At 43.5% G+C, this 26,934-nt stretch overlaps 1 protein-coding gene across 1 annotated transcript in view; it reads right to left on the reverse strand.

Moving 5' to 3' along the window:
- Positions 1-26,934, reverse strand: part of LOC117457465 (eukaryotic translation initiation factor 4 gamma 1-like) — an 80,744-nt gene that overhangs the window by 27,829 nt on the left and 25,981 nt on the right. The window contains 7 exon segments of the mRNA XM_071205226.1: positions 7-95; positions 1,061-2,308; positions 3,229-3,298; positions 7,657-7,749; positions 16,459-16,492; positions 16,647-16,717; positions 16,720-16,754. Coding sequence (XP_071061327.1) covers positions 7-95; positions 1,061-2,308; positions 3,229-3,298; positions 7,657-7,749; positions 16,459-16,492; positions 16,647-16,717; positions 16,720-16,754 — 1,640 coding nt within the window.

Below are 26,934 nucleotides of genomic sequence, written 5' to 3' on the forward strand. Positions count from 1 at the left end.
ACACACCTCTTTAAAGGCATCGAGGAGGTCGCCCACGGTCTCCTTTTTGTTCAGATCCTTCATCTTCCGCTTCTTCTTTGGCACAGACACAGCAGCTGAAGGAAGGAAGGAAAACACAATGACCCTCAGATCAACACAAACGTAACCTGAGAGAAGATTCAGAGATATTAACTACACGTATTATCATGTGGTAACTAGAGCTCTACGCATATTAACCTTCCACAAATGAATGGGTATCTTTTGGCATCTGATTAATTTGTTGACAAGATAATCATAATGTTTGTTGCCCTATTTACAGTCTCACATAGGCACCAATATTCATCTATTTTGGTTGGTCCATGTGTGCAGAAACGGCATATTATACTTTTTTTTGGATCACCTGCATTCATACTTAAAAAAACTTCAATATGTCCAAAACTCAGCTGCCCGCTTGCTCACCTCCACCCGACGCTCCGACCACATCACCCCCATCCTCCATGACCTCCAATACCGGCGGGCCAGATCTAACAGTAATTTGAAATTATCCTGCGGGCCGAAATTAAATCCACCAAGGGCCTGATTTGGTCCCCGGGCCTCGAGTTTGACACATGTGCTCTAAAGAGTCATCCTGGTATTGGCTGAGAAATTGGTGCTTCCCTATAAGGTTAGTTTATTTGTATAGCACATTTTAATAAGCGATAAAATACTGGCTGCAGCTAAAAGTGAAATGATAAGGCACGGTTAAAGGATCTTAGGATATATATATATATATATATATATATATATATATATATATATATATATTTGTTGGTAGTGGGTTACCCTTAGGTCTACGATAATGTCGACTGGCAGCTTTAGACTATTCTCAGGAATTGTCAATGTAATGCCCAGCTTTTCTTTTTTTTTTACTTTCTCTTGTACGCCACGTAAAGGTTTCGGGTACCTACTTACTGTATATTGTGTATGTCTTTATTGTAACTAAAAGAAAAAGTCAAAATAAAGTATTATCTCAGGATAGGCTGCATTAAAACGAAAGTTTTTTTTAACCTATATATATAAAACTATAAACCTATAAACTTACCTTGCATAGTAGCTTCTACCAGGGCAGGGGGGAGCGTCTGTGGAGGAGGCGGAGTTTCAGTTTCCTCCCTATCCTCTTCTGTGGCAGGGGGAGGAGTCAATTCCTCTTCTGCTGTGGCAGGGGGAGGAGTCAATTCCTCTTCTGCTGTGGCAGGGGGAGGAGTCAATGCCTCTTCTGCTGTGGAAGGGGGAGGAGTCAATGCCTCTTCTGTTGGAGGGGGAGGAGTCGATTCCTCTTCTGCTGGAGGGGGAGGAGTCGATTCCTCTTCTGCTGTGGGAGGGGGAGGAGTCAATGCCTCTTCTGCTGTGGGAGGGGGTGGAGTCAATACCTCTTCTGCTATTAGGGGGGGAGGAGTCAGCTCCATTTCTTCAACACTTTCCGCGACAACGGGTACCGTTTCTGCAGGATCTGGCACCGGGGATTCTTCAATAACCTCCACTTGAGTAGGAGCGAGGCATTCTTCTTGCTCTTCAGTTTCGACGGGCGCTTTCTCCTCTTCAGGTTCGACGGACATCACCTCTTCCTCCTCCTCTTCCTCGACGACAAGCTCAACCGGAGTCTCCTCGACAGGTGTGGGCTTCTCAACCACCGGAGGAGATGAAAGTGGGGTTTGGAGAATTGGAGCCTGAGTGACGGGGGTTTCTACCACGTCGCTGATATCGGGTTCGGCGATAGGGCTGTCGTCTCTCTCTGTCGTCGTGCGTGCGGTAATAGTTTCCGGCACCTCTGGATCTCGAGGGGCCGGCAGTGGGAGGCCATTGGGGAGACGAAGCTCCTCTGGTTGTGCAATGGGAGACTCAACAGGGGCCTCCAGGTGAGCGGGGGGCACCACGACTGACGGCTTTTCTGGCTCCACTTCAGCGACACCGTTCGTGGTAGAAAGAGAACAACGAGGCACATCTTCTACTACTTCTTTCTGCTGCTTCACCACCACCACCGCGTCTTTCTTGATTTTTGCAGCGGATCGTATCGCGGCAGGGAGGGGGGCAGGGTAGGCGGGCACTTCTGGGGCAGATTTGGGAGATGGGGTGGGGTCTCTGGTAGGCCGAGGAGCATCCATTACGTCTGCAATAACAGGGGCAGTTGGTGCAGGAGTGGGAAGAGGGAGAGTTTCGAGAGGGAGATCTTGAGGGGGTTCAGAGGGAGTAGTGTTCGTGTCAGAAGAGGCAGATTCTGTGAGGAGGGGTTCGCTTTTAGCAAGTTCAGGGGTTTTTGACGGAGGAGGGGGCGTAGGTCTCCCTCTGTCATCTGGAGGGGACAGAAAAAAAAGATGTCAAGATGTTAGAAAAGTATCACTCGTCTCCCAGCTTGAGCTTCAATATCGGGATAGCTCATGCAACCCAGAGACTTTCAATACATCAAACGCTTTTGAATGTATTGTCAATTTGGTCTGTCTGCCCTGTATCTATTTTATGTTTTGTTATTTGTACTGTTAGAGTATTCCTTTGATTCCTTGTAAGGTGACTTTGGGTGCCTTGATAGGTGCCTACAAATATGATGTTTTATTTATTTATTTATTACATGTATTTGTGATCCTCTCCAGAAGGGAAGGAGTCATCACATACAGAGACTAGTTCCTGAGCAGTGTCCTTCACATGCTGATATCCAAGAGAGGGAGTCACACAGTCTCAAGATGGAGGAATAGAAAGCAGTATTCAATGTTTACTTCAGATTAGCTCCACGTCAGAAATGAGCATGCTTGATGTCTCTCTCCATAGAGGCTGAATCATCATGTTCATCACATAGCTATCATCTGCCTCAAACAGTCCTGATGCTCTTCTAGGTCATCACACATCCTGCCAGTCTTCAGAAAACAATAATTTTATAGTTAATATTGGATTTATTGTCATGGCTGAAACTTAATGTTTTTTAATAAAAGTTAATCTGCTGATTATGTTCTCGTTTAATAATTTGATGTATAAATATGCATATATAGTAATACATGTCCATCCCAGTTTCACAGAGTCTAAGGAGAAGTATTAAAATGGCTGGTTTCGTCAGTCCAAATAACAAAGACTTTTTCTTCCACTATTTTCTGACATTCTATAGACCAAATAACGACTTGAGAAAGCATTCGTCAGTTGCAGCTCAGTCAGATCTTGTTATATCGGCAATATTAAAACAATAATTGTGAAATTGTACTTGTAAAAAGTCCTGTGTGAACTCACCAGGTCTAACCAGCGCTGCAGCAGATGTGACGCTCTCACCGTTCGCCTGAACCGTCGGACTGTCTGATAACTGAAGGAGACACAAAACACACCACAAAGAAAGTAAGAATTACATCACCAGTGAACACAACACTAACTGTTCGAGCCAGTATTTAGTTTTTATAAGAAAGGCCAACTAATCGTGACGTCTGTAGTCAACCAGAGTATAAAAGACTACATTTCCCACGGCGCCTCCTCTGAAAAACAGTTTCTAACCATCCAATTACCCTTTAAGTTATCAAGTTATATTACAGGGTGTACGCAGGAATCCTGAAGTCACATGTAAGACCTTTTAAGACCCTTTCCATACAGACCTCATCGCCACTTGGAGTTCTAACCGGTTGCCTTGGCGACACACTTTACCTCACATTGACTATACACAGTATTGATTGTCCTTCCTCCTTATCTTCCAACCATTTGGACGCAGACTTGCATTTCCCCATAACGATGTTGCTTAGCAACCGGCGTAAATGGACCTCCGCGCGCTGTCAAGCAGTGAGCGTGCGATGTCCTGTTCAGATGACGTCAAACCCAACGGGAGGCCATCAATAAACTCCACAGAATCACACCACACTCCTACGCAACAGGGTTTCCGTTACCGGTTTTAGCTGGTAAAATTGAATAAAAACCGGTAAATTCGAAACCTGCCGGTCAAAATGTCCGATGCTCCGATCGATCGGCCGCCGATCATTATCGGCCGATATTCACTCTTAATAGTTTAATCGGTGCTCTCTATGAAGGCCGATCAGGAGAGCTGGATCTGATCGATATGGACATACGAGAGAGAGAGAGAGAGAGATATATGAGAAAGCTAGAGAGAAAGAGAGACGAGAGAAAGAGGAAGAGAGAAAAGAGTAAGAGAGAGAGAGAGAAAGAGAGAGAGAGAGAAAGAAGAAAGCAGAGAGAGAAAGAGTAAGAGATGAGAGAGAGAGAGAAGGAGAGAGAGAATAACTGACTTCATCACAAGTAGTTTCTTTGAATGTAATAATGATATTGTTTGTGGAATCATTTATTGAAAAATGAATCGGAACTTTTCGATCTGTTACGATTATGAAACGCCAGCAATATAAAATGACGCCCCAGTAACTGAGTTTTTAACTCAGCATATCCGGTCATAGTCCGGTGATTACCTGCCAACGGAAACTTCTGCCACACCATTCTTATTATTATTGAACATGACCCGGTAAGTTTCAAATCTGTCCGGTAAAATAAATTCCGTTCGGACATTTGACCGGCGAGAAAAAAAATCGTAGCGGAAACCCCGATACGCAATGATTACATTCAGGCAGACTGTAGAGCACGACCTCTGTGGAGCATTTATATACTTATTGAAAACAAGCTCCAAAATTTAACGCCTTGGAAAATGCCGTTTAATAGACTTCATCCATCAACTTGTTAAGACCCCGCGGACCCCCTGATCATCTAAAAACCATCGGTGGCCAAGCAGCTTTTCAAACTGTAAGTAATATAAAGGAAAGACAACGAGTTAAAAAATGTCCGTTCAAGGCGTCGAGTGGCTTGATAGAGAAACAAGGAAGGATGCCACGACGCTAATGCTTCCAAATGGAGTAATTCACGTTGCTGGATCTATGTAGCACATGTGAGAATGACTCGTATATCAGCGTGATCTTCGACAGGTCGTAGTGCTGCATGTGTTCGAGGAATGGAAATCTGCAGCATTCCCAGTTACGCCGTAACATATGGAGCGCAGGCAAGTCCATTCCTGTCTTATATACAAGTGCTACAATGGACTTAAGCTGACGTTTACACGGGAGGAACGTTTTGTATTATATATATATTTATAAAACGGACAAGTCAAATCAAGCAATCTGATTGGTTCTTAGCCGTGATATACTGAGCGTATACCACGGGTAGAATTGTAAGTTACTTTTCACAACAAATCAGTATCCCTCCGCGTCTGAGAAAAACAGTATACCGTCGGGACGAACCACGCCCCTTAGCTGTGATATACTGAGCATATACCACGGCCTGTCGTGAGCTATTGCTTAAGTATATATGTGTGTATATACGATTTGAATATTGCAGTAACAGTGTCACTTTGGATAATTGGTGTTGTAGGCGTCTTCTTTCAACATGATGTCTACTAATCCTCGACAGATAAACCAACAAAATACCTGAGCGCTTAGTCTTTTGTGGTCGTCATGCAAGTTTAAAAAGTAAAAGCAACATGACAGTGAGTCAGTCATTTCACTTAAATGTAGTTTCATAATTTGCCTGAATCGTTTATAGAAGTTGATAATCAAAAAGATATTCAAATGAAATCAGTTCTGCAGTTCTGCTGTTCAAATACAACAAATAAAATAGAGAATGATAGTAACATTAAAAAGTGCCATTTTCTAAATTCACAGTCTTTGAGGTTGACATTGGGACAAACATAATGATATTTTACAAACCCTGATTTACGTATGGAAAGTAGGGCTGCACGATATATCGCGTCGTGACGATAATCGTAGTCACATCGCAATTTAAAAAAACGTGCGATATTAAGTAGGCAAGTGAACTCAAACACGTCATGTTACAATTCTTTTGCTGCTTGCTACAAAAGGAAAAGTCGCGCGGCTCTCATGTCGGGGCACTTGAGTGAGTGACCTTATCCTCACACCTGTATCTACTTGTCTTTTTATATTTTAATTATAACTAATGCTGTTGATATATTGTGATTTTAAGGCTGTCTATTATCATCGGGACAACAGCTGGAAATTAGCCATGTTGGCTAAAGCTGCTCCATTTACTGTTTTTGTGACAGTTCATCGATGGGGACCGTCCACGACACTATGAATAAATAAACTACCAATCACAATCAAATCTCCAAAGCAAACGGACCCGGGGATTAAAAGGTAGAAACACTGAATGAAGTCGTTTCCTGTGTTTCTCCAGGGCAGTTCGGCGCTGCTAACCGAGCAGCTTGTTACTCCGGTAACTTCAGATCCAGACGTCCGTGATTAAAATCCTTCCTCCGGTTAAATATAGTTAAAAAGAATACCTATTGTTTAGCATTAAAGTTCAAGAAAGGAAAAAAAAAGTATGTATGTTTTCATATCGCAGGGGAGGAGAATATATCGCAATGTCAGTTTTTTCCAATATCGTTCAGCCCTAATGGAAAGTGAAAGAAGCATACGACTCATAACACTTCGATTTAATTGTTTAAGTCATCTCTGAGTGTTATAGCAGTCTTACAAGTCACCATGATAAATAACATTGTGTAACCCATACAGTAGAATATATAAGAAAAGAATGATTTGTAGTCAGTCTTTAACCTAAACTCCTATTTCTTAAATGTACATATCATTGTTGTAAAGGTTTACAGGAGCAAAGTAGCAGCAGATGTTAAAGTATATGCTTTTAGTATATTGCCTAAATACAACTAATTGGTTGTTGAATTAACAAAAATAAGGTAATAATTGTAATGCTGTCAAAATTATCCCGTCAACGGCGGTAATACATTTTTTTAATTAATTGCGTTAAAATATTTAACGCATTTAACGCATGTGCAGAATGGCCCGCCCCATACGTGCCACCAGTGGCAGCGCCAGGGTATGGCTGGGGTAGGCTACACCCATACCAAGAAATGGCTTAGCCCCACCATGACACATGATGTTAAAGTAAGCAAAATAAAGTCTGCCAACTCGCGGAGTAAATTGCACAGACAGCAGTTAGTAAGATTGATTTCAGTAGCCACGGTTTTGAAAACTTTTGTCACGTAGTGATCGTCTTCTCAATAGAACATCTTTGATAATGTCTTCTGGCCAATCAGAATCAAGATAACGGCGTGGTGTTGTTGTAGGAAGTCCCGACGGAGAATACTTTTGCTGTAGTACATCTCTATAAACATCGATACAGCATTACGTGTTGATAGAAATCAACACGTAATGAATTAAGACCCCACGGTTTGATGATTGATAGGTGTGTGGGCTGTCTTTCATTTTGACACAGAACATTTTTATATAAACATACTGTATGTTAAATGGATATATCCGCCTTCTTTCATTTATCTTTCCATTCCCAACAATATACATAAAGAAATGGCATATTTTGGACATAGTTCGAATGGTGATTAATCTGATTAATGAATTTTTAAGCTGTGATTCATCTGATTAAAAATTGTAATCGTTTGACAGCCCTAAATAATTCACAAAACAACAATAAGATGACAATTATATTCCAACTAATCGGGCTATTAAAACCTTCCAAATTGACACGTGTTGCAGCCCCTAGCTTAAGTAAAAAGCATAAGCAACATGACAGTGAGCGAGTCATTTCACTGAACGTACATTTTACAAATTTGCCTGAATCTTTTTACGCGTCTAAAAATCAAAAGGTGAAACTGAAGCTGGTGTTTCTGCCGTGTTGGCACTTATTGAAGCTCACCTGTGGTGGGGTTGGGGTCGAGCCGCTGCGACCCCCGGACATAATCTCATCTGTAATATCCCGACCTCCTTGGTTAGGGTCTCTTATTCTGATCTGTGGAGGAAAAGGAGACGACACGTATGGTTACCGGTGAATCCGTGGGTGAGAGTTAGGAAGTGATCATGCGTCAGGGAGACGACTGAAGCATGTAAGAGAATGCCATCATACACATTTCTATTCAATACAGAATAACCTGGCAATCTTTCATGTAATAATATCGGCATGGTAACACTTATAATACACGCCTCAGTCATGTGAAGCAACCAATGTACACATGAAGGGAATAAGAGCAACCGGATTCGAGGTGAAATTCAATATAATCCATTATATAATCTGGATGTGAGTGAAGGACAGTGTGAAAGGGTTCTGAGGACAGCAACATGTAAGAGTAGAGTTCCCATGATGCAACGCTTACATTGTCAGCCCTTTTCGGTGACTGGTCGCTGCCCGATTCAATGAAAGCTAAATATCGCACATTGTGAACACTGAGGCACGCAGGGAAAAATCCAAATTCCTCGGCTGCACACAATGTGCATCCGTCTGATTGTCACCAGAAAGACTTGTGTTTGGATTTACATTTTTTTTTAAACACACACACACACACACAGAGAGAGAGAAAGAGACACACACACACACACAGAGAAAGAGACACACACACACACACACACAGTCACAGACAGACACACAGAGAGAAAGAGACACACACACACACACACACACACACACACACACACAGAGAGAAAGAGACACACACACAGAGAGAAAGAGACACACACACACACGCACACACAGAGCGAAAGAGACACACACACACACACAGAGAGAAAGAGAGACACACACACACACACACACACACAGAGAGAAAGAGACACACACACACACACACACACACACACACAGAGAGAAAGAGACACAAACACACACACACACACACACACACACACACACAAGAACTAATCAATTACCAAGGAGTGCCATTACATTACAAACACATGTTCTCCTTTTTCCTCTCACTCTCACTCCACATACTTAAAGAGCTGTCATGCTATGAGCCACCGCTGCTAAATCCACACACACACACACACACACACCGGACAATTATTCAACTGGAAAAGTTTACAGGCCTACTGTTGGACTTTAAGAAACATTTGCTCGTCGTCACTGACCTTTCAAATCTACACCCCCCTTCTCCATTTCCCAAGCATTACTAACCTCAACAGGCCCCTCTCATCCCGGGGCTGTGGGTTCAGTGATCCAGACGCTGGACTTTAAACTCCACAAAGCAGCAGCTCCACAAGTTTTGTAACTTTAACTCCGCATAGCTCACACACACATCTACACTTCGCCTGGGCCTGACTGTCAGCACGCCAGCCAGCTCGCTCGCTCGCTACTTGAATAACTGTCTAAGCAGAACAGGGGAGGAAAGAAAAGGAAAAAAATAGGATAAAGCGAGTGGCCTTGTAAAGCTATGGTACTGGAATGTGCTGCCCCTCCCACAGAGGCTAACAGACAGTTAAAGGGGCCGGGGAGTGAACGAGGTGCAAAGGAGGAGGGGGGAGGGGGGGGGAGAAAGAAAATCAAATGAGCAGCAGCTAGCCGAAGAAACTCCCCCTTTCCCTCATTCTTTGCCCCGTCATCCTGCGGGGCATTCCTTGGATAGATCTTCTCTTTTTTCAAGCTCACCCCTTTTAGAGAGGAAGGGGAGGGTCGGTTAGCCCTTCCGGCTCAAAAGGGGGAGGAGGCGATGGCCACGTGGAGCTGAGCTATGTGCTGACATGTCCTTCAACCCCCCCCTCCTCCTCCACCTCCTTCCCATGGGTCTTTTTCTCTGACACACAGAGCAGAAACGGGGGCAATTTTGCAGAGACTTTTGACCAGCTTGTTACAAAAGGGAGACGAGTGGGGGAAAGGGTCGCCGTTAACGCTGTAAGGGCAAGAACGGCCGATGTGTCATCAGAAATCATTTCTAACTGTTGCTAGATTAGGTCAAGAGGTACAAACTACACTTATAACTGACGAAGGACGCATTTTAGGACTTTTGACCGTAACCAGAAATGGTGGAAGACTGTGACAATGTTATCTGAAATCTGTTCTGACGGCCCGTCCACACTACAGCTTCAAAAAGAAGCTTGGAGCTGGGCGCGTCTGAAGCTCGACCAACAACCAATCACATGGATCTCCCGCCCCGGACACACGAGCAGCGGTTTGATTGGCTCGAGCTTGTACTGGCATACGATTCGATTGGCTGACGCTTCCACCGAAAGCTTCAGAAGCTTCAAAAGTTGAACGTTGCTCAACTTTTGCAGCCGCCAGGAAAGCTCCGCTCTGCTTCCCACAATGCAGTTCGGCGAAAAGTGACGTCCCCCCATTAAAAGCGAATGGGCGGACGCGTTGGAAACCGTTTTTGAAGCTGTCGAAGCTGTAGTGTGGACGGGCCGTCACTGTGTACAGATTATCTCAAACAAACTATAGTCTCGCTTTTATTGAATCGTCAGAGACGTTATGGAGCTTATAACCGACAGTGGATGTGTTTTAGGAGTTCTTATCCGTGTTGAAAGGACATGTTGAATGGTTTTAAACTGATTTGATCTCATGGTTTATTCCGCGACAGTGTGTGAAGTCCGTTTCATTCTGAATCGATTGACAGAACATTTAGAAAAGGCATCAAGTCACAGATATAGAAACCCTCATGCTTGCTCTGCACTTGTTCCATTTGTTTGATGTGTCTATTGTCACGTTTTACGTCTTTCAACATGCTGCTGTGACCAAAAGAATATATCCCTAACCTGAGTTCAACTTAAAGAAAATGCTAATTGGCTATTTAAATGGTTCAACCGGAGGAAAACTGATACAAGTACACTAGGGTTGCAGAATTAATCTAAATCTCAATATGGACAAGAGCAATATTCAATTTCAGGATGCACAATATTCGTTACAACTCGCGTTCAGTTATCCTCGGGGGAAGGAGAGCAAACATCAGGGTGGTCAAACACCATTTGTTACAGCAGCACAAGTCCTAAAAAAGCCTCAAGAAGGGAGTCGACCCTAAAGGACACGGCTCAGGACTGGAACATGCAGGTTTTACGTCGATCGGCATCTCCCTTTTTCCAATGGAGATAATCACAACCAATCTTAGGCGAGATCTGATCATGTGTTCAACCTCACAAAAGACCCTGTACATCAGGGGTGTCAAACTCAAGGCCCGGGGGCCACATTCGGCCCGCGACTTCATTTTATGTGGCCCCACAAGAGCTTGCAAAGAATATAATATGTTTATTATACGGTTACATGCTACAGAGCACGTTGCCCATAAACTACATGTCCCACAATGCATCTGGAATATGACTTTTAGATTTAGATTTTTATTTCAAAATGTCACTTCTATTTCTTTTATCTCCAGAATTTGGCTTTTCTTTTTAAATCATTTTGGGACATACGCACTGAAGAGACTTCTGCTTTCAGACGTAGTTAATTATGAAGTTATTACCCTATCCGATGATAATCCAATGCAGAGGCAATGATGTAATATCATACATTATTTTATATATATTTTTTTTATATAGTCTTAAAGTTACAATCGGCCCTTTGAGTGCAACCATAATGCTGATGTGGCCCGCGATGAAATTGAGTTTGACATCCCTGCTGTACATCGTCAGTGTGGAGTTAACCGCCCCATGGGAGCAAGGCCGGATTAGTGCCTCCAGGGGCCCCTGGGCACTCATGGCCCCCCCCCCCCACAATCCTACCAACATGACCAATATTTAGAATTTTCAGTCAATGTGGCATGTCAAATCCCACACCTATTTGTCAAAAGCAGGGACGCAGCCACATCGTTCAACCAAAGTAGGCCTAGCCTTTTGCCCTTTCTGTCAAAAATCACAAGACAAAGATGGATAAGATCTCAAGACAGTGTATGGCTCAGGAAGACCAAGGTAATATCACTCAAAACCTCAGAGCAGCACCCCATGTAATGCCAACATATGACTGGCTGGCTGTACACGAGGAGTTCTATTTGTCACAAACATCGAGAGTAATAAAAGTAAAATATGTAGTGAAATTGTGTGGTTGCTCAAGGGTGGGGCTGTGATTCGGCTATACACCGCCGCCGCGTAGTAATAAAGTTACTGAGTGTCATTTAAAAGAATGTATGATGAGTGAGGTTGTGCCCGAAAAAACATCAGCATTATGGTTGCACTCAAGGGCCGGTTGTAACTTTAAAACTATATAAAAATATACCATACTTTTCGGACTATAAGCCGCGACTTTTCCCCCCCATTTTATTTGTACAGCTAACGGCCACTAGGGAACCTCCTAAATCTATGGATTTCACAGGTAAAATTAACCACCTTTAACACTACGGGCTCTAGGACCGGTCCGCGCCCGCCACCTCTAAGGGGCGGGCTCCAGCAGGAAAAGCTGGAGGCCGGAAAAGAGTGAGACAGGTAGCGCGCCAAAGTAAAAGTGGAACCGAGAGACAGAACGAGAGCAAGACAGACGGACAATTTAGCTGCTGCGGCTCATATGCAGGTGCGCTTTATAGTCCGGAAAGTACGGTATATAAAATAATGTATTATATTACATTATTGCCTCGGCGTTGGATTATTATGGGATAGGGTAAAAACTTCATAATTATCTGAAAGCAGAAGTCTAGGGCAAATAATTGGAAGTCTTTTCAGTGAGAATGTCACAAAATGATTTTATATTTTAAAAAAAGTGACATTTTGGGGGGAAAGTGAAAATGTAATAAAAAAAAGTGACATTTTGAGCAAAATTCATATTTCAGATGCATTGTGGGACATGTAGTTTATGGGCCACGTGCTTCTGTAAATCGGCATGCAAGGGGTTTTACATTGTGTGTGAGGGAGCAGTTGTGTGACCTAGACATTGGTCGGGTTATAGCATCAGCAGGGACCAATGGAAATGGACCAAAGTCCACCCTTAGGTGACCAAAGTGGCTGATAAGCAGTCGAGTCACAACGTGAGAGGGTCCTGACATCATGCACCTCCTGCAGCTTATCCCTGGTAATGGATTATTAAGGAATGGACACTCTACTAAGCCTGAATGATGTGTCATCTCTTTCAAAAGAGGAAACATTGGATTGGGAAACAAATGAAGATGGTCCCATTTAAACCTCCAAAGAAAACGTAATCAAAATTGTGGCAGAAGCTTAAAGCTAGGTTTAGCTGACATAAAACACAACAGGGCACTATTAAAAGAAAGATAGTTCAACTTTAAAGTGTCTTTTTTGTGCGGATATTGTTTAAAATGACTCCCTGAATGTTTTCAAAATCTATCAAGATGACGATAAAATACACTTTCTGCTGCCATAATGTAGTCAGCCATTTCCCTAAGCTTCAGTTCTGCTTGTGTGTCTGCTGCGAGGGGGACCCAAGTTCCCATCAGCAAACACACGTGGGTTTGCTATCCTGGCTCCAAGATGGTGGAATGAGCTCCCATTGACATCAGGACAGCAGAAAGCTCACACATCTTCCAGACTGAAAACTCATCTCTTTCGACTCCACTTTGAGCGATAGAACTGCTAACAGAGCACTTATATACTAACAAAGGACTGGCTCCTCTAAAGCCAGTTGAGTAGCACTTTAAATGTTTGGCTCTATGAAACCTGATGTACTTTATGATTCTGTTTTCTTCAAGGTTGTGTCTTCCTGGTCGAACGCACTTATTGTAAGTCGCTGTGGATAAAAGCCTCAGCTAAATGCAATGTAATGTTTTCATATAATTTAGATTTAATGAAGCAGAGTGCCAGCATTTCAAACCAACATCAAGAGGCGCTTTCACAACGCAGTACTTTTCCCACAAAAGGTTCATCAGAACTCTTTAGTTCTCAGTAACTAAGTACAGATCGCGTTCACACCGGAATGAGTCCCTAAGGGAGGATTAGGCAAATGAAGCCGCTGATGTCACTTCTTCTTCTTCTGCTTTGGGTTTACTGGCAGGCCGCAAACCACTTCACGGCATATACTGCCGCCCGGAGTCCCCGGCCGGAAGTCCCCGGAGTTGGGGAAGGCTTCAGTAGAAGCTGCTGGGACTCCCAGCAGCTTCGACTGAAGCCTTCCGAGTAAATCGCCAGAACGCCGACACCTCCTCATCTCCACCGCTCCCATGTTTTATTTTGTGTTGCCATAAGTTAGTCTCTCTGCGTTTCTGCGCTGGGCTAATGGGAGGATAATAAAATGGCGGCTTCACAACACTTTGGTGTGGTGTGGCGTGGTTTGCAATCCGCCCAGCCAATCAGACACAGGAACCTTGTTCTCCCACGAAAGTCCCTGCTCTCTAGCGGGGACGGAAAAGGGGGTGAAAAGGTTCTGATGAACTAACTTTAGTTCTGGCTCTTTTTGGTGTGAACGCGACATTTCGGAACTATATCGGAACTAAAGTGGGAATAGTTTTGTATTTAATAGGTTTTCATATAATGTAGGTTTAATAAAGCGCCAGCATTTCACACCAACATCATATTCCTTTAAAATATAAAAAGGGAGGAGCCATTGGATTCCTGAAGTCAGATAATGACCTTTCACTTCTCACCCTCCACGATGTAGAAAAAGCTTCAATGAGTCCGACTGTGACAAAAGCTCAAAGCTAGCCCAATTTAGTCGATAGAGGTCAAGGAGAGGAAAAACTGGGCAAATAGAGCCACATCCAGATAGCTGAAGTCTGTGCCTCGTGTTTACATTTGAGACTTTTGCAAAACCGTAAAACACTCTTCTAGTTCTAGAAAAACTTGGAAAAAAGTTGCAGATGACTGAAGATTTTAAGACGTGTATAGAAGCGTATATATAGAAGTCTGTAAATGACTATCTTTAATCCAACCAGCCTCACAAAGATGTCAAAACTATGATTACACAAGAGGCACACACTACGGCTTCAGTTCCCTTTCCCACAGATGACGAGGGTGAAATAAAAGAGCGACTGAGTAATGCAAAACTTAACTGTGCAGAAGACTACTTTTCTTATTATAGCCACTTTTAGAGGTTATAAGGAATCTGTAAATAGATTGCTCAGATCTAACCAGCGTTACAGAGAGAACTATGATTACACGAGAGGCTTCAGTTCACAGCGAGCTACCACATACCAGGCCAGGGCCATCTTGCAGAGCCACAAGGAAACACTAGACATACTGTGGACCTGGAATATGTCGTTCAGCCGCTTTCTCTTACGGCGAGTTAAGGTCAAGTTCAACACTCTGCTTCAACCGGTAAAATAAAACCTGCATCAAGAGGGAATAGTCCAGTGACCCCGAGTCCTCTCCAGACGGACTGCAATGACTCTGGTGAGCTGACAACATTGGATTAATGAGGGGAAAGCCGTGAGCAAACAAAACATTTCTTTATACTTGGCTTTTCATTGAATTGTATTTATTCTTTATTTCTTCTGTCCTGTGTGTATTGACTACTGTTAGTATAACTTAGCAACTATTAAGTGTCTTAGTTAATCAAAGTTAAATGTTTCTCCATTATCTAGAAGGGGGGATACCTTGTTAGTGTCGTTTTGAGTCCATGATAGTTTCCTGTTAACGTTTCCACTATGTTAATTAAATATAAGTCAGCAGGGTAGTTCATTCCGATTATGAAATGTTAGTTGTGGTGAGCTAAAGCTGGGCAATATGACACGTCACCACCGCTAAGCTAAAGGAGGCTAATGTTGGGCTATAAAGGAACTACAGCACGGTCACATGACTTCACGTCACCACCGCTAAGCTAAAGGTGGCTAATGTTGGGCTATAAAGGAACTACAGCACGGTCACATGACTTCACGTCACCACCGCTAAGCTAAAGGTGGCTAATGTTGGGCTATAAAGGAACTACAGCACGGTTACATGACTTCACGTCACCACCGCTAAGCTAAAGGTGGCTAATGTTAGGCTATAAAGGAACTACAGCACGGTCACACGACTTCACGACACCACCGCTAAGCTAAAGGTGGCTAATGTTGGGCTATAAAGGAACTACAGCACGGTCACATGACTTCACGACACCACCGCTAAGCTAAAGGTGGCTAATGTTGGGCTATAAAGGAACTACAGCACGGTCACATGACTTCACGTCACCACCGCTAAGCTAAAGGTGGCTAATGTTGGGCTATAAAGGAACTACAGCACGGTCACATGACTTCACGTCACCACCGCTAAGCTAAAGGTGGCTAATGTTGGGCTATAAAGGAACTACAGCACGGTTACATGACTTCACGTCACCACCGCTAAGCTAAAGGTGGCTAATGTTGGGCTATAAAGGAACTACAGCACGGGCACATGACTTCACGACACCACCGCTAAGCTAAAGGTGGCTAATGTTGGGCTATAAAGGAACTACAAGCACGGTCACATGACTTCACGTCACCACCAGCTAAGCTAAAGGTGGCTAATGTTGGGCTATAAAGGAACTACAGCACGGTCACATGACTTCACGTCACCACCGCTAAGCTAAAGGCGGCTAATGTTGGGCTATAAAGGAACTACAGCACGGTCACACGACTTCACGACACCACCGCTAAGCTAAAGGAGGCTAATGTTAGGCTATAAAGGAACTACAGCACGGTCACACGACTTCACGACACCACCGCTAAGCTAAAGGTGGCTAATGTTGGGGCTATAAAGGAACTACAGCACGGTCACATGACTTCACGACACCACCGCTAAGCTAAAGGTGGCTAATGTTGGGCTATAAAGGAACTACAGCACGGTCACATGACTTCGATACACTCGATAAGCCATGTTAGAGATGTTCAGTGTAGCGTTACTGTACCTGTTTGCGTTCCCGTTTGGAAGCGATGTGTTTGCTGCTGTTGAGGCTGCTGTTGATGCTGCTGCTGCTGCTGCTGTTGTTGTTGTTGTTGCTGCTGCTGCTGTTGCTGCTGCTGCTGTTGTTGTTGCTGCTGCTGCTGCTGCTGCTGCTGTTGTTGTTGTTGCTGCTGTTGTTGTTGTTGCTGCTGCTGTTGTTGTTGCTGCTGCTGTTGTTGTTGAGGAGTCGGGCTCATAATGACGGGCGCCGCCTGCACCGGGGGGGGGTGAACTGAGGCTGGGCAGGGTAGTAGGCCGCTGCTATGGATCAGGCAGAGAGAACAATGTAAAGCAACACATACTGACTTAATCCTGGAGCCATAACTTCACACAAACAGGCTGTTGAACACACACACACACACAAAATCTCTCGACAGCAAAAAGTGAGTGTTTACACAACGCATTATGTTCTGCAAAGCACCGTCAGGCTATAGTTATGGTACGTTTGTGTTTTTATCATGTTCCGTTGCTTTTACCTCTTAGAATATTTAACAAATTGTACGGCATCCTTGGGTGCCTTAAATCAAATATATTATTATAGTTAGGAAATCAGTTTCTAGAGTTTATTTCTTGAAGATTGGCTTGAAACTGGAGTTTTATTTTCATAGTAAAAAGGTATATTATCAGCGTTTTAAATGCCATTTTATAATATGTTTCTTAATGTCTTTCATTTTTGAATTGCCTTGTGCTGAACGGTGCTATATAAATAAACTTTGCCTCGTGTTTACACAACAGCATTACAGCGCTAATGTTCAGCAAAGCACCGTCAGGCTATAGTGAGGACATCTGTATCTATAGCCCGAAGGTTTCATTTCTCGATGATTTGCAGGGCAACAGCTGCATGCACGTATTAAAGGTATAATATCATTACAGTGAGGTAAGAGCACGTAGTTAGAGAACTCACTGCCAACTCAGGATGTATCACATGTAAGGCATTGGTTGAGTACTACGCATTAAAATATGAATATACCTGAAATGAACCCAAATTCCTAGATTGCATGAAACTAAAATAACCAATGTTGACATTCGCGCTCGTGACTTTATTCCCGTCACTTCGTAGAGTTACCTTGCACTAGGGCTGCAGGATAGAAGCATCTGCGGTAGGGATGCCAGCGATTATTCGCTACAGTCTCCATAATCGAATATTATTTTTAAAAATCGATTTTATTTATATATATTTTTTTTTTTTAATGTTTTTTTTTTTTTTTGGCTTAGTTTCAACCAAAATATATATAAATATATATATGCTAATAATAGTAATACTAATTGTAAATGGTCATTGGTCACACCAGTTTGTTTTACTGTAAACTTGGAGGAAGCCTGCGTGCAGAGATCCTCTTTAAAATAATAGGATTTTTTCTTGCCGGTCAAATGTCCGGACAGAATTTATTTTACCGGACAAATTTGAAACTTACCGGTAAAGTTTCAATAATAATAATAAGAATGGTGTAGCAGAGTTTCCGTTAGCAGGTAATCACCGGTATAGGACCGGATATGCTGATGTTTAAAACTATATCGCTTCAGTTTAATGAAGCTAAAAGGATCAACAGATCGAAAAGTTCAGATACATTTTTCAATAAATGATTCCACAAACATCATAATTATTACATTCAAAGAAACTACTTGTAGATGAAGTACATTATTCAAAAGTTTAAATTAACTTTGAATAATAACACGGGAGAAACGGATCCTCTCTCTCTCTCTCTCTCCTCTCTCTCTCCTGAAAGCCCGTCAGTTTCTCATGCAGCGCGCTAAAACGTGGGCGGGGCTTCAGGTCAGACTCAGCAGCTGATCTGATCTCTCTCGCGTCCGGTTACACTTCACTCGCGTTTATGTCCATATCGATCAGATCCAGCTCTCCTGATCGGCCCTTTATAGAGAGCACCGATCAAACTATTAAGAGTGAATATCGGCCGATAATAACCGACGGCCGATCGATCGGAAGCATCGGACATTTTGACCGGCAGGTTTTGAATTTTACCGGTTTTTATTACATTTTACCAGCTAAAAACGGTAATTACCGGCTAAACGGAAACCCTGACGCGTACCGTTTTAATACATGATGATGAGATTAATTAAGCTAAAAGGATCAATCCCTCAACTATCGTGATTCACGTTGCCACACGGTCAAAGATAACGCAATTAGTTATTTCTTCCAAATAGTGAAGCCATATTGTTTGGCATTTCCTGTATTGTGAGCTTCCATGTTGCATGTGTTGAATGATTCTAGTCAATATAATGTATAGCAGCGTGGTCAAACTCTATTTCATCGTGGGCCACATTAGCATTATGCTTGCACTCAAAAGGCCGGTTGTAACTATATATAAATACATATATAAATACACAATATATATGAAATAATGTATTATATTATATGATTGCCTCTGAATTGGATTATTATGGGATAGGGTAATAATAACTTCATAATTAACTACGTCTGAAAGCAGAATTCTAGGGCAAATAATTGCAAGTCTCTTCAGTGCGCATGTCACAAAATGAGATGCATTGTGGGACATGTAGTTTATGGGCAACGTGCTTCTGTAAGATAAGATAACATGACAGCAACAGGGTGAGATTGAAAAACAGCACAGATTCACACAGATTAATTAAATGAAGGATAAATCAAAGATAAAAAAAGAATGATAAACAACTATAAAATAAGAAATTAATTAAAATGAACATATATGGATATACTGTAAGGTAGCATGTAACCGTATTATATTCTTTGCAAGCTCTTGCGGGGCCACATAAAATGAAGTCGCGGGCCGGATTTGGCCCCCGGGCCTTGAGTTTGACACCCTGATGTATAGGGTTTTTTGGGTGCCTCTGAAACATCTGTCCAGGGGTCTTTTACAGCGATGATTGTCAATCCAAACAGAATCTCTATCAAAGCAACATGTCAGGGTTATTGACAAAACCATATCAAAATAACCCTAATTTAATACATTTCTCTTCAAATGTAAGACCTTACAGATAGGCCCCTCAGACCATGAAACGGCTCGGTCAATAAACCTGTTGGCAAATTGACAAAAACACCCAGTTTCCTGTTTTATAACCCAAACTGTGCAGCACCTCTGTGACATTACCTGGCCTTCTTACTGGTCTCTGCAGTAGCTATAGTGCTAAGCTGCTCTAAATATATATATGTAAGACCTTACAGGTAGGCCCCTCAGACCATGACGCTGCCAGCATGACCCAGGAACAGAAGATAATCAAAGTTTCCTCTGTTTTAACCCAAACTGTCCAGCGACATAACCTGGCTTTCTTACTGGTCTCTGCAGTAGCTATAGTGCTGTGCTGCTGTAAAAATATATATATTTAAGACATTACGGCTGCCAACATAAGCTACTAAGAGACAGACAAATCCGCACATTAAGGAATGACGCATCAAGGTCCAACTTGTCCATCACTCGGTGACATTACCTGGCTTTCGTTACTGGTCTCTGCGGTAGTTAAAGTACTGTGCTGCTCTAAAATAGATATTTTTCTTAAAATGTAAGACCTTACAGAATGGGCCCCTCAGACCATGACACAGCCTCGTCATAAAACCCCAGAGAAATCCAAGTTTCCTCCGTTTTAACCCAAGCTGTCCAGCTCTCTGTGACATAACCTGGTCTTCTTACTGGTCTCTGCAGTAGTTAAAGTATTGTGCTGCTGTAAAATATATATATTTAAGACCTTACAGATCAGACCATGAAACAGCCTGGTCATAAAACCTGCTGCCAACATGACCGAAACCCCAGAGAAATCCAAACTGTCCACTGACATTACCTGGCTTTTAGCTACAGCTTAGAACCAGTTGCAACCCACTTTCAAAAAGGCCTCCGAGGACTTTTCTTTCCCTTTACCAGAGACCTCTCTTTCTCCCCCCCCCCCACCCTCTCTCTCGCTCCTGCTGCTCTCCCACTCTGCACTGAGTCTGCATTGTTGACCAGCAGCAGCACGGACTAAATATAGTCCAAAAAAAAACACACCGGCTGGGGGATGAGAGCGCAGGAGAAAGAGGGAAAGAGAGGGACAGGGAGGGAAGACAGAAACAGAGAGAGGGAGAATATAAGACGGAAAGAGAGGGAAGACGGAAACAGAGAGAGGGAGAGAATATATAAGACGGAAAGAGAGGGACAGGGAGGGAAGACGGAAACAGAGAGAGGGATAGAACTATAAGACGGAAAGAGAGGGACAGGGAGGGAAGACGGAAACAGAGAGAATATAAGATGGGAAGAGAGGGACAGGGAGGGAAAACGGAAACAGAGAGGGAGAGAGAATATAAGACGGAAAGAGAGGGACAGGGAGGGAAGACGGAAACAGAGAGAGAGAGAAAATATAAGACGGAAAGAGAGGGACAGGGAGGGAAGACGGAAACAGAGAGGGAGAACAGAAGCCAGTACGAGACTTTTGTTTGGACGAAGTCGCAGAACTTTTTCTCGAGATATGACTCAAAGTGCAAAGACTAGGCGATATAAAAGGAGAGGAGGAGGTGGACGAACACCTACCCTCAGAGTCCTCCGGCTCTCGAGAACCCTCGGTTCCCCCATGCTCACTGAATTCCTTTTTCCGAATGCAAAAAAAACTAGACGGAAAAAGGAGAGGGGGTTTTGAACAGAAACCCCCTCTCTGACTCCTTCCTGTCCTCTCCACAGGTGCCCTCTCAGAGTGACTGCTTTTAACATTCAGCCACTCCCTCTTCCAGCGTGTCTCCCTGACGCTCCTCCCTCTGACCTTCCCGATTCCTCCCCTGCCTTTCACTTCCTTTCCTTTCCCCCCCGACTTCCTCTCTCCCTCCATTTCCAGTGTCTGCATGTGATCCAGCCGTACGTACATGTTGCATTGTTACAAAATACAGTGATCAAGTCTCATTAAAACAAACAAATGCTATAATTACTTCATGATTCCTTCACTCTTTTTGGAAAACAGAGAAATGGGTGAGATAACTTTTAAGTCGAGTTATTCTAGTATTTGCAGGTTTTGGTAAAAGCAGCTAAAAATAGATAGTCTTTTAACCATTGCAGGAATGTGAACTTGGACGTCAAGGACACCAGAAGCAAGGTTGTAGTAAAAAGTGGAGAGTTTCACAGTGGAAAAGTCTTACTTTGCACGTATTTTTCTCTCTTTCAAACCAGAGTAAATGGTTAATAAGCCGTGGAACATTTGGATGAGTTTTATTGAGTGTAAATAGTGTGTTTTACTACATTGAGCGAGGGTAACATTGTGTGTACTGTCAATGGAGGCGAGTGGGCTTCGAGAGCATAGTCATTGTATGTTTTGTTGTTAGTAAATATTCGAATAAACCGTTTTTTGGGTTTCCCTGATCGCAGGAAATTCGGGGTGGTCATGTAGGGGCTGCACGATTTGGGGAAATAATGTCATTGCGATTTTCTGACAGATATTGGGATTCGATTTGCGATATTTGTTTTTAAGCGACCAACGGAAGTTTATTGTAAAGTGCGGCCAATGTCTCCGGCTAGGAAGGTCGCATCACGTGCTCCCTCTCTAGCGCCCCGCAGCCGAGCTACGAGTGAAAGAACGAAACTTACATGAAACTTCAGTTGGGTTTGCTTTAAAGTCAAGCTTCAGTTTAAGATCACCCTGTAATAGAAACATGTGATGGAGCATCACTAACCTGACCCAGAAACCATCTAAAGCTCCATTGGAAGCCATTTGGAAAGGGCAGGCACTTTCAAGAGCACTTGGCAGGTGATTGGATCAATCTGTCTATCACCTTCTATCATGGGCCACTTCTGATTGGTTAACAATGGCTGGTACATGTGGAGCACAGCACTTCTGATTGGTGATTGGACACAATAATCGCGATTTCGATTTTAAAAGCGATTAATCGTTCAGCCCTAGTGTCATGTATCTGATAAATATTAAGACCACTGCCGGAGTTACAATAAGTGCATTCGACCAGGAAGACACAACCTTGAAGAAAACAGAATCATAAAGTACATCAGGTTTCATAGAGCCAATCAGTTCAAGTGCTACTCAACTGGCTTTAGAGGAGCCAGTCCTTTGTTAGTATATAAGTGCTCTGTTAGCAGTTCTTTGTTAGTCATTCTATCGCTCGAAGTGGAGTCGAAAGAGATGAGTTTTCAGTCTGCGCCGGAAGGTGTGTAAGCTTTCTGCTGTCCTGATGTCAATGGGAGCTCATTCCACCATCTTGGAGCCAGGATAGCAAACCCACGTGTTTCTGCTGATGGGAGCTTGGGTCCCCCTCGCAGCGAGGGTGCAGCGAGTCGTTTGGCTGATGCAGAGCGTAGAGCATGCGCTGGGGTGTACGGTTTAACCATGTCCTGGATGTAGGAAGGGCCAGATCCATTCGCAGCATGGTACGCAAGTACCAGTGTCTTGAAGTGGATTCTAGCAGTTACCGGAAGCCAGTGAAGGGAGGCGGAGGAGCGGCGTGGTGTGGGAACATTCAGGAAGGTTGAAGACCAGACGAGCCGCTGCATTCTGGATGAGCTGCAGAGGTCGGATGGCACATGCAGGTAGACCAGCCAGGAGGGAGTTGCAGTAGTCTAGGCGTGAGATGACGAGAGCCTGGACCAGAACCTGCGTCGCTTTCTGGGTCAGCTGGGGACGTATCTTCCTGATGCTGTAAAGCGTGTATCTGCAAGCAGTGGGTTTGTAGCAGCGATATTTGCAGTGAAGGACAGGTTGTTATCTCGGGTCACACCCAGAGTCCTTGCAGTCTGAGTCGGGGGAAACAACAGAGGGGCCGATGTTGATTGTCAGGTCAGAGTGGGACAATCTTTTCCCAGAAGGAAAAGCAGTTCAGTCTTGTCAAGGTTGAGCTTGAGGTGATGAGCAGACATCCACTGAGAGATGTCAGCTAAACAAGCAGAGATGCGTGCGACGACCTGGGTCTCTGAGCGGGGAAAGGACAGAATTAATTGGGTGTCGTCAGCGTAGCAGTGGTATGAGAAACCATGCGGGCTAATGACAGATCCGAGCGAGTTTGTGTACAGAGAGAAGAGGAGGGGACCAAGAACAGAGCCCTGAGGGACCCCTGTAGTTAATTGACAAGGGTCGGACTCGGACCCTCTCCAAGTTACCCTGTAGGTGCGGTCTTTGAGGTATGAGGTGAGGAGGGAAAGTGCAGAGCCTGAAACTCCAAGTTCTTGGAGAGTGCGAAGGGAGGATCTGATGGTTCACCGTGTCGAATGCAGCAGACAGGTCCAACAGGATGATGACAGATGAGAGGGAGGCTGCTTTGGCCGTGTGCAGTTCCTCAGTGACAGCAATGAGGGCAGTTTCTGTGGAGTGACCTGCCTTGAAACCAGACTGGAGCGGATCCAGAAGGTTGTTCTGATGGAGATAGCAGGAGAGTTGTCTAAAGACAGCGCGTTCAAGTGTTTTAGACAGGAACGGGAGGAGAGAGACAGGCCTGTAGTTTATAACATCGGACGGGTTGAGTGGGTTTCTTTAGGAGAGGGTTTACTCTCGCCTCCTTGAGACTGTTTGGAAAGTGACCAGAAGTTAGAGAAGTGTCGATGAAATGGGAGAGAAACGGTAGAATATCAGGAGCGATAGTCTGAAGGAGGTTTGAAGGGATAGGGTCCAGAGGACAGGTGGTGGGGCAGGCAGAGGTATGAGGGTAAGAAGAACCTCACATGGCGAGAGAGGGGAAAAGGAGGTCAGTGTGAGGGTGAAAGGAGGGTCAGGTGACCCATCGGTGAGTCAGAAAAGGAAGAGCGAATATCATCAACCTTCTTTTCAAAGTGGTTAACAAAGTCGCTTGACAGAAGTCAAATGTATTTTAACTTCAACACGAAAAAGGTGCAAGAATTAGCATGTAAACCAGTGTGTTTCCGTCGCTACAGATTGCTGCAAATAAATACTGTCATTAGTGCAGAATTAAAATGCCAATTGCAGCTGTGAGTGGATTTTGTCACGTGGGAAAAGGGCTTTTCAGAGAATGGGAATTATGTGGTAAGAATTGTTCTAATCGTAAATATCTTGGTGTATTTTCTGTTTGTTAGATTTCATAACTGCCGAACACAGCAATTAAAGCTGGTCCATTTGTGCTTTAAAACAATATTTACGCAATGACAATTCAATACATAATCATTAGTAATGTGGATATGACTAAGTTAGCAAATATAGAGCTGCTTGAACGGTCCAGATAATAGATTACTTTACTGCAATAAAACCAGGCAAAGACGACACTTATTATATACAATATCCAAAATCTGAGACGATATCTGGTCTTATTTCATGTTAGCGATAAAATATCAATATGTTACCCAGCTCTAATACTACCGAGTCTTTGCCTGAGAATGAACAACACTCGGTTTAAGAGTGACTTGGATTGTTGTGGTATTAATTCACATCAATAGAAAACATCCCCATGGATCTTTGTTAGTAATCATTCAACTTCCTGGGAACTATTAACCTTTGTTTCTAAGGATAAAAGCCAGATGTTAATGTCGTTTTAGTCCGGTGAAAAGGGGCTTCAGAGTGGATTTGATTTGCAGAAAGACTCCCCTATTTCTCCCCCTGAATAAGTTATCCGAGCCACACTGGCATCACAACAAACTACAGGGGAGGGGGTGAGTGTGTGTATGTTTGTGGGGGTGAGTTAATCAACATAAGGGGGAGGGAAGTTTTAAAAATAGTTACCATACTCCGTCAGCACCGTGTTTGTGTCTTCACCTGACGGCTAGAAAAGGACTCAATGGACAAACAGACTGTACCACTTTGAAGACATCAGAGGGGGGTGTTGGGTTTGTATTTTGGGATTGTTACAGTTACATATTTTATGGTGCACATCGCGGGCACAAAGACCATTGATTGCCATATACTGTGCCACTTTTTAACGTCTCTTGAAACAACCATTTAGTAGTTGAGCCACTTGGAAATTGAGAGCTGTGTGTCACTGTCACATGACCGGTTATTTAGGGTCATGTGCTTAAATCACCTCACAACATGACATGTTATTTGCTAAATGAACACGACATGGAGGGTCAATCAGTTGTGCTAAAGTACAGCACAAACACCTAAGAAATACTATTACTGATCCTATATAACGAGCTAATAAACCATGCTACCCCTTTTGATGAAATTTGCAGTTACATTTATTGTGAAAATACATGAAGCTGCAATAAGTGAAATCAATAATAATTTGTAATAATCCCATCTTGAATATTGAAACTGCTCCAAATGCATCATGAAATCTAACATCTGAAAGCACATGTTGCTGTAAAATGAGACTGTTGGCAACACATAAGACTTTATACTCTTATCCAATGTCAGATCTACGAAACAACTGAGATTCATGACCTGGTTTTTATCCACTGACAAAGAAAGTTAAATTGAAGCCAGTTACACAACCGACCTATTTTACCTGCAGCATTTCACACACACACACACCAACAGCCCAGAGACAACAAACAGCTTACTGTGCCAACAATAGAGCGGTGCAGCGACGTCATATTTCTGTCGGCCAATCCACATTTTAACACCACTTAAAATATTGGTAAAAAGGCTGCCAGGGTCATAACAAGGCTATAAAAGAACTACAGCACGGTCACATGACTTCACCACCGCTAAGCTAAAGGTGGCTAATGTTGGGCTATAAAGGAACTACAGCACGGTCACATGACTTCACGTCACCACCGCTAAGCTAAAGGAGGCTAATGTTGGGCTATAAAGGAACTACAGCACGGTCTCATGACTTCACGTCACCACCGCTAAGCTAAAGGAGGCTAATGTTGGGCTATAAAGGAACTACAGCACGGTCACATGACTTCACGTCACCACCGCTAAGCTAAAGGAGGCTAATGTTGGGCTATAAAGGAACTACAGCACGGTCACATGACTTCACGTCACCACCGCTAAGCTAAAGGAGGCTAATGTTGGGCTATAAAGGAACTACAGCACGGTCTCATGACTTCACGTCACCACCGCTAAGCTAAAGGAGGCTAATGTTGGGCTATAAAGGAACTACAGCACGGTCACATGACTTCACGTCACCACCGCTAAGCTAAAGGCGGCTAATGTTGGGCTATAAAGGAACTACAGCACGGTCACATGACTTCACGACACAACTGCCAAGCTGAAGGTGGCTAATGTTGGGCTATAAAGGAACTACAGCACGGTCAAATGACTTCACGACACAACTGCCAAGCTGAAGGTGGCTAATGTTGGGCTATAAAGGAACTACAGCACGGTCACATGACTTCACGTCACCACCGCTAAGCTAAAGGTGGCTAATGTTGGGCTATAAAGGAACTACAGCACGGTCACATGACTTTACGTCAACACCGCTAAGCTAAAGGCGGCTAACGTCGGCCGTGATTACATATAATTATCTCATTAAGACACTTGTTGACTTCAAGAAGAGGGAACAAGAAATGCTAAAATGTCCATATTTTAGGACTCATTCCTGCACACTAGATTATAGACTGAATAACCTTTTATCCGACTTGTCTTGTTGTATTTT

This window comes from Pseudochaenichthys georgianus, chromosome 13, assembly GCF_902827115.2.
Source record: "Pseudochaenichthys georgianus chromosome 13, fPseGeo1.2, whole genome shotgun sequence".
In the NCBI taxonomy this organism is placed as follows: domain Eukaryota; kingdom Metazoa; phylum Chordata; class Actinopteri; order Perciformes; family Channichthyidae; genus Pseudochaenichthys; species Pseudochaenichthys georgianus.